The sequence below is a fragment of the Mitosporidium daphniae genome, assembly GCF_000760515.2.
Source record: "Mitosporidium daphniae strain UGP3 chromosome Unknown contig-120, whole genome shotgun sequence".
NCBI classification, from domain to species: Eukaryota; Fungi; Microsporidia; genus Mitosporidium; species Mitosporidium daphniae.
In genome coordinates, this window is record NW_013546710.1 from 1 (window position 1) to 14,095 (window position 14,095).

At 40.2% G+C, this 14,095-nt stretch overlaps 6 protein-coding genes across 6 annotated transcripts; 5 read left to right on the forward strand and 1 right to left on the reverse strand.

Annotated features, from left to right (window-relative positions):
• Positions 1-44: 44 nt before the first annotated feature.
• DI09_120p10 (uncharacterized protein) lies at positions 45-4,769 on the forward strand (the record flags this gene model as incomplete). The annotated part of the gene is made up of 1 exon (XM_013383932.1): positions 45-4,769. The coding sequence occupies one exon, from the start codon at positions 45-47 to the stop codon at positions 4,767-4,769; it is 4,725 nt and encodes a 1,574-aa protein (XP_013239386.1).
• A 1,155-nt stretch (positions 4,770-5,924) lies between these two features.
• Positions 5,925-6,290, forward strand: DI09_120p20 (uncharacterized protein; the record flags this gene model as incomplete). The annotated part of the gene is made up of 2 exons (XM_013383933.1): positions 5,925-5,960; positions 5,985-6,290. The coding sequence occupies 2 exons, from the start codon at positions 5,925-5,927 to the stop codon at positions 6,288-6,290; spliced, it is 342 nt and encodes a 113-aa protein (XP_013239387.1).
• Positions 6,291-6,582: 292 nt separating this feature from the next.
• DI09_120p30 (uncharacterized protein) lies at positions 6,583-8,475 on the forward strand (the record flags this gene model as incomplete). The annotated part of the gene is made up of 1 exon (XM_013383934.1): positions 6,583-8,475. The coding sequence occupies one exon, from the start codon at positions 6,583-6,585 to the stop codon at positions 8,473-8,475; it is 1,893 nt and encodes a 630-aa protein (XP_013239388.1).
• An 842-nt stretch (positions 8,476-9,317) lies between these two features.
• DI09_120p40 (uncharacterized protein) lies at positions 9,318-9,531 on the reverse strand (the record flags this gene model as incomplete). Its single annotated transcript, XM_013383935.1, is given in 2 exon segments — positions 9,318-9,416; positions 9,433-9,531. The coding sequence occupies 2 exon segments, from the start codon at positions 9,529-9,531 to the stop codon at positions 9,318-9,320; spliced, it is 198 nt and encodes a 65-aa protein (XP_013239389.1).
• Positions 9,532-9,900: 369 nt separating this feature from the next.
• DI09_120p50 (uncharacterized protein) lies at positions 9,901-11,829 on the forward strand (the record flags this gene model as incomplete). The annotated part of the gene is made up of 3 exons (XM_013383936.1): positions 9,901-10,049; positions 10,353-10,541; positions 11,496-11,829. 3 exons carry the CDS (start codon positions 9,901-9,903, stop codon positions 11,827-11,829), a joined length of 672 nt encoding a protein of 223 aa, XP_013239390.1.
• A 1,950-nt stretch (positions 11,830-13,779) lies between these two features.
• DI09_120p60 (uncharacterized protein) lies at positions 13,780-14,095 on the forward strand (the record flags this gene model as incomplete). Its single annotated transcript, XM_013383937.1, has 1 exon — positions 13,780-14,095. A coding segment is annotated over one exon (316 nt), but the record flags the coding sequence as incomplete, so codon positions are not given.

The following is a 14,095-nucleotide window of genomic DNA, read 5'->3' on the forward strand; positions in this document are numbered from 1 at the left end:
CCATCGTCTATTGGCTTGTCTTTTTAAGATACTATGACAGGGCTATGCAATACGTTTCCTTGTACACGAGCATTTCGTTCGAACTCACTGAGATCGAATTGGTCATTTTGCAAAATATCCTCGAAATCAAATACCGTGATCTTGAGTATGTTGTGATAGAAGGCTGGGCAAATCATCTTCTTGATGAACATGGCATCTTTTTCAAACGTCTCTTAAATGAAGAGAATAGGGTCAAAAAGATTACCGACATTGCAAATTTGATTTCCATTATCCCATTCAAGTACAAAAGGCTCCTTTTCTCTTTCCTTCCTAACATCAATGAAGATAAATATCTTTGGGCATATTCTAACAAGCTAAAAATCGGTTCTAGTGGTGGAAAGTCGTCAAAATTGGAACTACATATCCCCACGCTCAGGGAGACTACCAAAGATACTCACTATAAATGGTGTCTCAATCTTTTTTCCAAAGTACAGCTGAAACACTGGAGTGAATTTAACGATTTTGATTTCGAAAGTTTTCTCTCTTTTATAAATCACCTAGCTCAATCATCCAAAGATTTAACCGATTTTCTGAACAAATTCAATGCCCCTTATCTTAATCATATACGATTTTATCTTTCTATGGAAAAAAATAGCCCCGAATACAAAATTGTTTCCTTATTTCACGTCATTTTCGTGGTTTTCAACAAGCTCCCTGATAAAGAAAAGCTCTCAAATTTTTTTTCTGACTTGAAAAATAAAAAGTTCCCTCAAGAGGTGTTCGACATTTATGAAAAACACAGCGGATTCCAGTCACTTCCTTCTGGGGAATCGAATAAGTTTGTTAAAACGCTCCCATTGCCTCCTCCAGACTACGAAAACCTGCTAAGCATAACGATGGAAAGAAAAGCTCTTTCATCAGATTTTTTCACGGCAGATGCGAAGTTTACATTTTTTAGCGATGCCGCTTCACTTGAAGAGACGTTGAAATCAATAGTGTCCACTGATGAGCTTCTTGCTGGATTTCCCCTGGGAGCCTTAAAAGACCCCAAGCTTCTCGCCCAAATACTGCTCTGCGGGTCGATCGAGGAACTCGGGGCCTTTTTCACTATCAGTGCCGAAAAGACCCCAGAGTTGCTTGATCTTTTGTGGACTCATTTCATCACATTTTTCTATTGCGAGCGTCCCTCTTTGCAAGAGAATACTTTTTGTAAGGCCTGGATTCGGCAAAAGATCCCATCTCGAGCTCGAAATGTGCTCACATATATTTGGGCTAGTATTTTAGGGAGGCAAAAGATGCCTAGTCAACCATTACCGGTCACTGTGCAGGACAAAGTTTCCATTCTCATCGAGTTTTTCACGGAATCCCAGCTGTATGAAGAACAGAGGACAACCATGTCCAACATTTTAGACAAAATGATGCACGGAAGATCGTATGTCGTGCAGCAGGGAATGGCCGGCGGAAAGACCACGCGTTTCGGTCCTGCAGCTGCAATTGTGGCAACATCGGTGCTGAGAAAACTGCCGATCTTCATCTTTCCAAATTCCATCCTCGACCAAAACATTGTGCAATTGCGGCAATGGGTTTTTGACTTTTTCGGCAAAAGAGTTTTTGAATTCAAATCAGAACGATCGCCTTATGGGTACAGCGAAGTGTATCTGCGATATTTGTACTATCGACTTACAATGGCCCATGATCGCGGCGATGTGTTCGTGTCTTCGATGAACAGCATCCAATGCCTGCTCAATGCTAGGAAGGAACTGCTGTTGCAAAACACGCAGACGTCAAAGGAGTCTCTTGCTTGGGTTTTGAGGATCTTGCACTTCATTGAGCATTACTCGATATTTGTGCTTGACGAAGCAGACGGAATCATGGATGTCTCCATTTTGTACAACTTTGACACAAACGAGGCGCATGAAAAGAACTGGGATGTCATTGATGTGCTTATTGAGTGTTTCCTGTTTTTGAGAGACAAAAGGGTATTCCGATCGAAAACTGGAACCCCGATCACCATTTTTGAGATCCAAGAGCCTCTTACGCCGTATGCTGTCGAGCTTTTCAAAAAGACATTGCATCAAGAACTTGACCCAATTTTGGAAAATACTAGCCAGGAAACTCGCGCGTTGATTATTGATCAGCTTTTTGTCAATTGCTGGGAAAAGGTTCGAAATGTGGGGTATGGAGCATCCATGGAGTCTCCGTTTCCATATCCCATCCCATATGCGATGGCAAACACACCAAGGGAAGGCAGCAGCTTTGGAAATCAGCTGTTCATCATTGCCATTTCGCTCAAGTTTTACCTTGAAAACGAGATGAAAGATCTCAGCGAGCCTCCTTTATTCTTCACAAAGGAAAATATCTATTCTATTCTGGAACTTTATTATGATCATGAAAAGCTAAAAGAAATGAAGAACGACATCAAAACCCAAATCAAGAACCAAATCAAACCCCAAATCAAGAACCAAATCAAACAATTCGTTTTCGAGTCTTTCAAGTGTTTGAGAGAAAAGATATACGAAAATGACGACACTCTGAAAATCTTTTTCAGGGAAGTAGTAATTGAAAGCATCAATACATCGCCTCATCAGATCGTATCATCTGCCATTGAATTTATTTTATCTTGCAGTCAGGTGCTTGCATATAGCGGCACCTTATACAATTGGAAGAACTTTGAAGTGATCCCGAAAGTTGACATTGATGTCAACCAGTCTTCTGTGATCGAGAGACGAATCTACAACTCGTTTTCATTTTCTCCTCCAAATTGCTACACGAAAGATTATCCCGAAATTCGAAGCTATGCCGCTCAAGTTCAAAATCCAGAGCTTCTTGGCAAAAAAGATACTCAATTTGATGTTTTGATGGCCTTCATTTTGGAAACCAGGACGACAGCATTGTTTGATGCAGGTGCTCTTTTGAAGGATCACTCCAACGCCAAGATAGCAGATCATATTTTGGCTTCAAAGAGATACAAGTGCGTGGTCTACTACGATGACAAGGAAAATGTGATTGTTTATCAAATGGACACCGGCAGAGTTGGGAGAGATTTGCCTGTAGAGGGCCAATTTTTGTTTCTTGAAACCAAGTACGGTTTGAAAAACGAGGATGTTTTCCTGTATCTTGACGAGGCCCATTGCTTTGGAACCAATGTCGATGTCAACAATCTATCTGCAATTTGCGTGGTTACCTTTTCTACGCTTGTGTATACGAAGAGCCTTTACCAAACGCTCCTAAGAGCCCGAAAGCTTTTGAATGGAATCTCGACTTTTAGTCGGTACACTCGTCCTAAAGAACCACGCCACCAGATTAAGGTGTTTGTTTCTTCAAAGCTGAAACCTGACAAAGCTATGCTTTTGACGCTCAGCGAAAACGACAGGAAAGAATTGTCATCGAAAATCAACCTTTTTTCAAAGGTTATAAACTCTGGTAAGAAGAAGACTGGCTTGCAAAAAGTTTTTACTTCTGCTCATCTGAATCAGCTCAAGAAGGATCGTAAAGAGAAATCTCTTCTACCCTGGCAAGAATTCTTTTCCAGGGTTTTGAAGAGCTTCTGGTCTCCCGCCTACTCCTCTGCAGACAATCGAATTCCAAACTGGGACAGGATTCTCAACCTGAAAGATCGAAACTCGATTGATCAGCTTAAATGGATTTTTTTTTCTGAAAGTATCCCGAATTTTGAAATTTTGGAATTCTTTGAAAGTAACAAGATAACGGAGATCTTTCCCCCCGACTTTGAAATGCCTTCCATTCCATTGGTTCCCAAAAGTAATCCATGGGATATCGAGACTGTTGTCCAATCTACTCAAGAGCAGCAGTCCACCCAAGAGCAGCAATCCACCCAAGAGCAAGAAAATGTTCATGAAACAGTGAAAGTTTTAAATGTGCGTGCTGAAAGGTCTTCAGTTTTTGAAAAATCTGATGCTATATTTGAGGGTTTAAGTGTCAAATTTACAAATGACTTTACGAGAACAGCTGTTGGTCGCCTCAGTTTAAATGATGAATACACGAAATATCCGGTGTTTGTTGATGCTGTTGACGGAGAAATGCTATTCGCCACAATGAATGATGTTGCTGAAAAGCTCAAAAATCCCATTCACTTTTTCTTCTCACCTGCACTGATAAACATATATAATCTGGAAGAATTTGACTTGGAAGACATGCTTCACTATCTGGCATACTCTGGCGGTGCCGTTGGTTTTATGGATCTTCTGGATAGCTCTACGAGGCTGAAAGATATCATTTTTGGGTTTATCGCAGCTCATGAGCTGATCTTGCAGCAATGGATACAATTTGCACGAAAATTTAAAAGAACATCTTCATTGAAGGTATTAAGACACATACAATCGCGGTTTAAAGGTAGCACCAAGTACGATTTTACAAATGTTGCCATAAAAGCCAGGATTTCTCAAGGGAAACTATTTATCCTCAACGTATGTGCAAAGAAATCCGAAGAGCCCTTCAATCTGAAACAGTTTAATTTGCATTTGCTTCTTGATGTTTTCAAACCTTCCAAGGAATTCATCGATCAACCAGAGCCATTCTTCTATCAGAGGCCTTCAGCGGTGTATAAAAAGGACACTTACCTAATGAAAAAGGCTACTAAAGAAGCGAAAGATTTAATTGACCTCGACCCAAAGAACGAAGAGAGAAATGGAAAAAAAATCGGCATTTCGCTAGATAACATCACAAATAATATTTTCGCTCTTCTAACATATACCTTCATGGTTGGACTCGCTGTTTCTTTGATTGGGGTAACATTTCGCATCTATTCTGATCGCTACCATCGTCAATAAACATCTCCTCTTATCTTTTTGTGTATTTCAAGTTTCTTCAAACTGGCGCTGATTCTTCCTGCATTTTCCATTGCATCTACCTACGGCTTAGGGTAATCCGGACGTGATAAAGGATGATGAAGCAAGCGTGACTGAAGGTAGACGTTTGCGCAAATTTTCTGGAAATTTAGCCTCTGTTTGCCATGTTGGTTAGGGTTAGACGGTTTCAGCTGCCATATCCTTCCTTTTCTTGACAATAATATGACATTGGTGGCGGATGCAAATTATTTTTTTGGCAAAAGAACCCTTTTATACGGAAAGTGCCAATTAATTTGATTAAATTAAATTAAATGTAATTCAAAGTTGCCATTTTGTCAGTAGCTTGTCGATGTGTTGCCCTTACATAGGATTGGGCTTGGTTTTAATTTAATCTAGCATCGACGCCGGAAAGTACAGAAGAATTGTATCCATCCCATGCAAAGATAGGAAATGCTCTTTGAACCAAAAAAAGTACTCGCAACTCTCCAACGAGCGACAAACAGACATTCGCGTCAATTTTGATCGTTGAACTTGCAGTCGTGCATTAAAAAAAGGGTCATTTAGTTTGTCAGTTAATTAGATATTTGGCTAATCAGTTGGTTGATTAGTTAGGGTTAGTTTGAGCCACTGATTGCATGATTTATAGAGCACGAACAGAAATAAACTTTATTGCAAAAATTCAATCAATTGGTGAACAAACTAAAGAATGAGAACTCGGATATTTAGGGGCCTTCAATTTAAAGGCAATTAATCCGATTTACAGACAGTCACCCAATCATATGCAATTTGGGAAATTTACGGCGAAGGCACGAAACTCGCCAAGCTTTCATCGAATTTGGTACAAATTCATCGATCTCTGCCCCCCGCTTCTTTGACACGAACCGATGCTGCTCGCATTCCTCAAGATCAAAGTGATTGATTGACCACTTTTTGGGGCATTTTCTCTCCACAAAGACGGGAAGTTCAAGGTTCACCCGCCTAGCCACACACGGGAAGCGTTCTTTTGCTTTACAAGCTTGGAATTGCGATTTTCTTCAATTGAAAAGGCCTCCCATGCCATCACATTGTTTTGATATCTCTACTGCTGTCTGAAGACTTTGCGGGGATCAAGTCCACATGTAAGGTCCCCTTTTCAAGATGCAAAGCGATCACCTAAAATTCGACCTTGTCATCGTATATTGAGTTGTCTGTTTAAAGTACCATGAAAAGGCTATGGAATGCTTTTCTTTCGGACTGACTGAACTCGAACAGATTATTTTGCGAAATATCATTGAGATTAAACATCTTGAGCTCGAATACGTTGTTGTCATACAAATCTCTAAATTTCAATCTAGAGCGCAACTTGATAGCTTTTTGAATCTCTATCAAAAGGGGCTCTTGTTTATCTTGATGCTAACCGCCATGGCGATTAATGTGATCGCATACGAAATCAAAAATATTGAACCTGGGTTAGGATGTGTGACATGGGCATTTAAACGTCAGTTATTTAATTGGGCCTCCTGATATGGGCAATATATAATGTGGACCAACATGCAGTTTCAATGAAATTAATTTTGGCCAAATCCCAACCCTAGCCCAAACATCGCTGACTAATTTGGTCGAATGTTGTGTTATTTATGTTTGTTTATATTTTCAAATCGAAAAGTGATTTCGCACACAAAAGGCACGCCTCTCGTTGGTTAATATCCTATTTATTTGTTGTTGTTTTGTTTATCTATTTCCGTCACTGCAAACATGTCAGCTTAACAGCATGAAAAGAATAAATAGCGAATGTTGTATTGAAAAGTATGCAACCATGATTCCAAAGCGAATAACAGCTCTTCTTTTCTGTATGTGCTTAGCTTTATTTTCGGCGTCATCTGTGATGTCGATAAAACCTGGTATCTACTTTGCAAACATAACCTCATCGATTTCTAATGGAACAACTGCTCCGTTCATTATACACGCAAGCAAAGGTCTTGGTGTTAATGTCACTGCTTTGGGCGAAATATATCCATATTCTTCTATTTTTGTGGAATGGGATCCTTTTTCTGGTCATGATAGCTATGATGCTACACTTTCTCTTAAAAGTTTAGCGAATCCGGATGAAATTTTTCCCGAATCGCAAACCAAAGATACTGGAAATGCAACTATTGTGTTGGAAAATTATGGTTCTTTTAAGCCAGGAATGTATGCCATCCTTGTCTCCAATGCCCTTGGCCAAGGTGTATCAAATTCGTTTCTCGTTCTCGCGCCTAATCCCCTTTCTGTTAAGACTGATACGGATAAGGTTCCCACTGGCGAGTTTTTGGGTCTTTCTTGGACTCCATTCAACATTTCTGATACTGTGAACATATCTATCGCCCGCGTCTCAAGCGGTTCTCAACGTATTATTGCTACAAACCTTGCTGATACCGGATCTACCAGTGTTGAGCTTTCATATCCTCCTGGTATTTACGAATTGAAATTAGTATCCTCCCTTGGAATTGGTTCCTCAAATCGTTTTGCTATTACCACCGAATTTAACACGATCGCTGTCACAGTTAATCCAGACAGCATTTCTTCAATTAATGGTTTCACAATTGTCGAATGGAAACCATTCGATAAAGCTGAGGAATTCGTAAACCTAACCCTAACCGGGAAGGATGGACTCGCTTATAAGAATGTGTCTAATGTGCCAAACATTGGATACTATTTTTTGAGCGCTTCAGAATGGGAAGTGCCGAAATCACCAGCCACGTACAGTTTTACTATCGATTCAATGCTTGGCTCTGACAGCATCGAGCTCACCATGTTTGATAGTGCCACCTTGAACGTTATTATTGATCCAAGCGTTGTTATGTCTGATGGTGGTGCTATCGATGTCAATTGGTCTCCCATTGATCCTAGCGAACCCCTTGTTAATCTTTCTGTATACAGTGGCAATGATTCTTTGCTGAAAACACTTGAAGTGCCAAATACAGGATCATATTCAGACGATGTTACATCATTTGGGCTGTTTCCAGGAAGGTATAAAATCCAAGTTGATTCGAATATGGGCTCTGGATTTGACTATTTGATCGTGAGTAGTGCTACTCCCCTGAATATTCTGGTTCCCAACTCCGAATCTATTATTTACAATAACTCTGCCTCATTATCTGTCCAATGGACTCCGTTCGATGAAAATACTACTCCTGCCGTTATTACCATTATTAACCAGAACACGATGAAAAACGATTATTTTTCAGTCAAAAACAATGGAAATGCCTCTCTTAATTTGAGTTCTATTGATGTACCTGCTGGAACCTACAGCCTAACTGTGGATACTTCGATCGGAAGCAGTGGATCTCCGTCTATGTTTGTTCTTCTTTATCCTGAAACCCTTTTGATCGCCTCACCAAATTCTACCACCAATGTTTCTAATGTCGGTTTGCTTGATATCGAATGGGACCCTAAAAATCCTGCTGGTGAAAACATCACCATCTACCTGCACCACGCTGTAAACAACAGTATCTCTTACGGTCCATTCAAAACTCTCGACGATGGTAATGCCACTCTCGATCTTATGACAAATGCTATCAACAAAAATATGCTTCTTGAGGATGCTATTGCTTCTGAACAAAAAGCTCATGATGCCGATGTTCGAGCTGTTATGCGGGCACTAGAGCCAAAAAATGCAGCAAAGAAATCTAGCTTTCACACACAGAAAGAATCGATTAGAATGAAATAAAATAGATAATATAAACACCACCACCCCTTTCTGGGCTTACTTAGGTTCACTAATGAAAGTCCCATGCATCATCCACATTGGTTGCGTCAGTTGATAAGCAAGCTCAGGCTCTGTTGGGCTTTGCCCCGATCGTACTATATGTCGGATATGTGAACTAGCATGTGGGCTTCGTTTTTGGATTATAATACGACCAGATTCCGATCGAGTAGACTGGAACTATGCAGTCGCTCGCATCGCCAATATCAGCTCCAACCTTGACTCAATTCCGGGTCTGGTATGAATCAATCGAGTTTTAGGGTTAGGTTTTACTATGCTTTATTTCGTAATAAACGGAGTTATGGAAGGGACACTTGGTTTCAAGGCAGCATGGGGGGAAATTGCAAATTGGGCCGATGGACGAATCAGAGTGCAGGCGGAATTAGATTGGATTGGATTAGATTAAATTTAGAAGTGGGACAAATCCGTAGTTGGGAGCAACGATGCAAGAAGGTTTTCGAAAACTTCGTATTGACGCAAGTTCAGAGGGTGATCCAAGGGGGTGTAGTGGTGTTCGCCCTGTATTTTGGCAGCGAAAGCAGAAAAGGAAGCTGCTCAGATGGGTCTAAAGGAAAAAACAACGGTGTCCAAAACATGCGGCCATCAGCCAATGTCAAATAATTCGATCGACTGCTCTGAAAACATGTCGTGAAACGCAAGAAAAACATGCGCAACGCTCCAAACGACGGAAAAACCGCAGTATATGTGAATTTGGATCGTTAAACTGGATGTGGTAAATTACATGAAAAGGTCATTTGGATAGCCAGTTTGGTAATTAGTTGTTTAGTTTACGGTGTGGTTGCTTGTTATATGTGCTCGGCAGCATGAATTGTTGGACAAGCAACAGTGGGAAATCTGATATTTGCCAAGCTTCGATTTACAAACAAGCATTCCAATTTGTCAACCTTTGATCCAATTTACCGGAAATTGATCGGTCGCATCGCCCATTGTTTTGCCATGAATCCACCTGCTTGCCTTGAAAACGATATCAATGATCTGAGCTAGCGCTTTTCCAGTCATTTGGTAATCGAAACATCAAGACGGCGCCTTTTCTGCCGGTATGACCTCCCATTGAGTTTATTTGATCCAGCAGACAAGGTTTGCATACAGCGGTACGTTGTACCATTTGGGGGCTTTAAAGGCATGTCCGATGTCGATTTTGATTCCAAAAAATTGTTCTTAATCGAGAGAAAATCGATAGCTGGACTGCTTTTTCTCTGCATTTCTGCACGGAAAATTGTCCACAAATTCAAAACCATGCCGCTCAAGTTCAAAATCAATTCAAAATTCGGTGCTGCTTGAAAAATCCCGATTTGATGCGCTTTATTTTGAAGACCCGTACGACAGCATTTTTTGATGCTGGGCGTTTGTAGAAATCATTCTAACCCAATGTATCAAAAGGATCCTGGCTTCAACAAGATACCAGTGCGTGCTGACTACCATGACATGGAAATGCAAAAGTCAAGAGACAGTTGCGTGCAGAGGGCCACTTCTGGCTGCTTGAAAAAGTACGCTCTGAAAAATCCCGATATTTTTGTGTATGTCTACCTGAGCAGGCGTATTGCTTTGAAACAAATGTCAATCTCAACAATTTATTTGAATTTTTGGCCGCTTTTTCTATGCCTGTTTTTACCAAATGCTTTATCAAAAGCTCTTAAAAGCCGGAAGGCTGTCGGATGGAATCTGGTGTAAGATCCAAATAGTGATTCCAAAAATTAACGCCACCAAATTAGCCTTTTTTTGGTCGTTGCTGCAAAATGAACAAAATATGCGATCAACACTGAGCACAAATGACACGGAGACATTAAGCTTGGAAATGAACATTTTCCAAACTCCATAAGATCCGATCAAAAGGCTGCTTTGGAAAAAGATTACTTTTCTCATTTGCATCGGCTCCAGAGGGATCGGAAGCAGAAAAAAGGCACTCTTACCCCGACAGGCATTGCTTTCCAAGGGGTTGAACATCTTTTAATGTCCAGCTACGAAAATATTCTCAAACTGAACGATCCAGATTTTATCGATAAGCTAAGGTGGATATTTTTCTGAAAGCATGCGATGGCTGCTGTTTGAACTTTAAAATCTCAAGCTAGCAAGATGGGAAAGACATTTTCGGAAATTCTAACCCCTGATCATCGGTTCCATCGACCGGAAATACTCTTCGTACGTTAGATACAGAGACCTTTGTCCAATTTGAAAGCTGCAATATGCTAAAGCGGAGGAGCATCCTGATTAAAACATTCAAGACCCAAGTATGGCATGCAAAAAATTTACCCTTTGGAATATTGGAGCTCAACTTGCTAAGTTGCGGGCTGCATTTACAAAAGATTTTGCAACAACTGTTGTGGGTCCATCAATCTAAACGGGATACATACACATACGAAATCGTCTTTTTGTTGATATTTTCGAGGAAGCAAGGCTACTTGTCATAATGAACGATGCTGCTGGAAAGCTCAAAAATCCGACCTATTTTTGTCGCCTGCACTGATAAAAATCTACGATCTGGAAAGGTTCGATTTTTTCAAATCGATTTGGAAGACATGCTTGATTATCTGGCATGCTCTGGTGGCGCCGTTGGTCTTTTAGGTGGCTCTACAAAGGCTTGAAGATATCACGGCTCTGTGTTGCAGCAATGGATCTATTTCACGAAAATCTAGCAATCCATCTTGATTGAAGCTATTGAAGCAATTGAAGCACACACAATTGCAGTTTAGAGATACCGCAAAGTGCAACTTCACAAATGTTGGTATAAAGTTCGGGGTTTGTGAGCGGAAATTGTGCCTCAAAGCATGTGCAAAGGACCCTAAAATTCCCGTCGATCTGGATCTGTTTAATTTGCATTTGCTTCCGGGAGACCTCAAACCTTGCAAAAGAAACCTCAGAAATTATATTTTGGGCTTTCTGTTCAAACAGGCTGTTTTGCTTGGGCTCGTTGTCATTTTCGTCGTGGCGACTCTCCTGTACCGTAACCATCGCAACGTATCTAGGAATTCTGCATTAAGCACTTTCTCTTACTATTTGCCCAGGATTCTTGGAGTTGGATTTGCATTCATTTGTCTTGACCTCGCCGCTGCAATAGTGTACTTTTTGTGGAGAATGCATCAAAAGCATGAAGGTGCTGAGCAAAAGGATAGCTCAGATATATCAGCAGCACTTGCGTCGCAGGGTGGTACTGTTGACGCCATACAGACTGTCGAAGCAAATGCCACTGAGGCTGGATGCTTGCCTAAAATTGATGGCAATTCAGCCTCTGCTCGCCACACTGACTTTGTTAGAATTGTGATCGCTTCCATTTCCTTGCTTGTTTTTGAATTGTTTTGAGATTGATGGCTGATGCCAATCAAGCTGATACAAATCAAGCTCATACGAACCAAGCTGCTGCTTTCATCAAAAACGCAACATGTATATCTAAAATGGCCTTTAAATTAATTAGACTGAAAATATGACATTTTAGTAAATTTTTGGTAGGTTTTAGTAAGCTTTTGGCAACTTTTGGTTCGACATGTCCTTTCTTCACGTTGGCCCAAAAATTAATTCAAATTTGATAGCACGGATCAATAGAACGACTAAAACTAATCCCAAATAAAGGCGGTTTTGATTGCATCTTTACTAGATAAGCATCATATTTGCGTCGATCATGTGGCTTAGCCCTAAGCTAGCTGGATTTAATGATCCTACTCGATCGCCAATATCCAAGTGCATTGAGGTGCCGGGTGAGAAAATACGCACCCACATCAAATGGACGAAAAGGGAACAGCAGACGAAAGATACAAAATATGCGGAATGGAAGTGAATATCGCGCTTTTCGAAGGCGCAGCTCTTTTCTGGCACACTTTTCAAATTAAGCAGCGGCCCGCCTCTTATTACATTTTCCAGGTCACTCAAACAAGTCACTTCTGGGATGCTTTCAAGAAAAATTTTCACACGATTTTGAGTAAAGGCAACAGGTACTCCAGCAACTTTGATTTGATGTGTGGATGGCATGAGTTCTTTAAGCTAAACACCCACATGAACGAGCTATTTATGGTATTGTCAGCCTACGATCCAAACGGTTCGGGTATTCAAATCAGATTCGCATAAGTAGATACGGAGAAAGGGATTTTTACTCCGCAATTAAGGAGTTTATTAAAAACAAGGTCCTTTATCCAGCGTGCATGCATCATAATGAACCCACTTTTAAATAATGGAGTCAAATGGAGAATAATGTAAACAAATATCAGAGCTAGCAAATCATTAAACATAATGCAATTCTGCAAATTTTGTTAGCATAAACATTGATGCCCAATGATAGTGGAATGGCAATTCAACAGCGATGGACCACAACATTGTTAGCTTGAGAGTGCTTGTGTATGTCAAGTTAAAATAGAAGCTTCAAAACTACAATCGAAGATACTCGACTTTGAGGCCCTCTTGTATTTATACCTGCTTCGAGTAAGATGTGAATTTTAAGAAACTTTTCCATTAATACCGGCTAATTAGGCTGAATGTTCGACCACAGCAGACATATGATCGGTTACATCAAGGCTTAGGATTAAGGTTGTGCGAAAGCTATGCTTTACCAAATCCAGAGACTCAATGTAGAAATAGTGTCATTTCTATATGCGCGTCTAGCAGATTTAAAGAAAATTACTGCATTGAGATAAAAGATCTTATGGCTGGGACTGGTGACCGTCCATGTGCTTTTAAAATTTTAATCGGACGATATCTAGCAAGAATTACGCCATTTACTTTGGTTTGACATATCTTGTGCCAGTGACAGACAATTGGTGAATTGCAAGAAAACCTTGGATATGAAACATGATGTTTGCATATTGTTCGAATAAGATTCTTGGATGAGCAGAAGATCTCTTTCTAAACAACGGAATACATAAGTCGAAATTGCAATGATATCCATTTGATAAGAGATTGAAGAAGAATTCTTGAAAATATTCAGAATACTACTTTGAAGGAACGCTGATAATGCAGTCGCTTGCTTTTCTGGTAGTATGGTCGAATTATCGATGCACAAATCACTTCTGATCTAGATGGTCGTATCGGAAATCAACAATTCTTTTATTTGATTGGTATAATTTCTATTTTTGCAATCATCCTGAATAAAATAGACTAGTTAGTGAATAAAGTGCATATTAAGACGACCTGGTAATTAAAATTTCGGAGTTTAATTGGTCCTTCCAGCAATTATTAATTTTAATATTCCGATTGGATGCAAAATTTCCGGTCAAAAACAGGGTATAAAATGCTAGCTGTTTTTTCGGCAAGTTATCCATTTCAATGAGCGTTCAAAAGCTTTTACTTCTTGTAGTTTTCCTTGTATTTTTTGCTCTCCCCTCACTGCAACATGAAGGGCTAGATCAAACCGAAGATGAACGACAAGATTCTGGGACTTTGCATGATATAATTCGTGATCACCCTTCTAATGTTCCTAGTACACAAGATAGAATTTTGAATCATATGTATGATATTCTGGCTAGGGCGACGACTGAGATGGGTGAGAATTTTGATAGGGCGAGGACTGAGATGGGTGAGAATTTTGATAGGGCGAAGACTGAGATGGGTGAGAATTTTGATAGGGCGAAGACTGAGATGG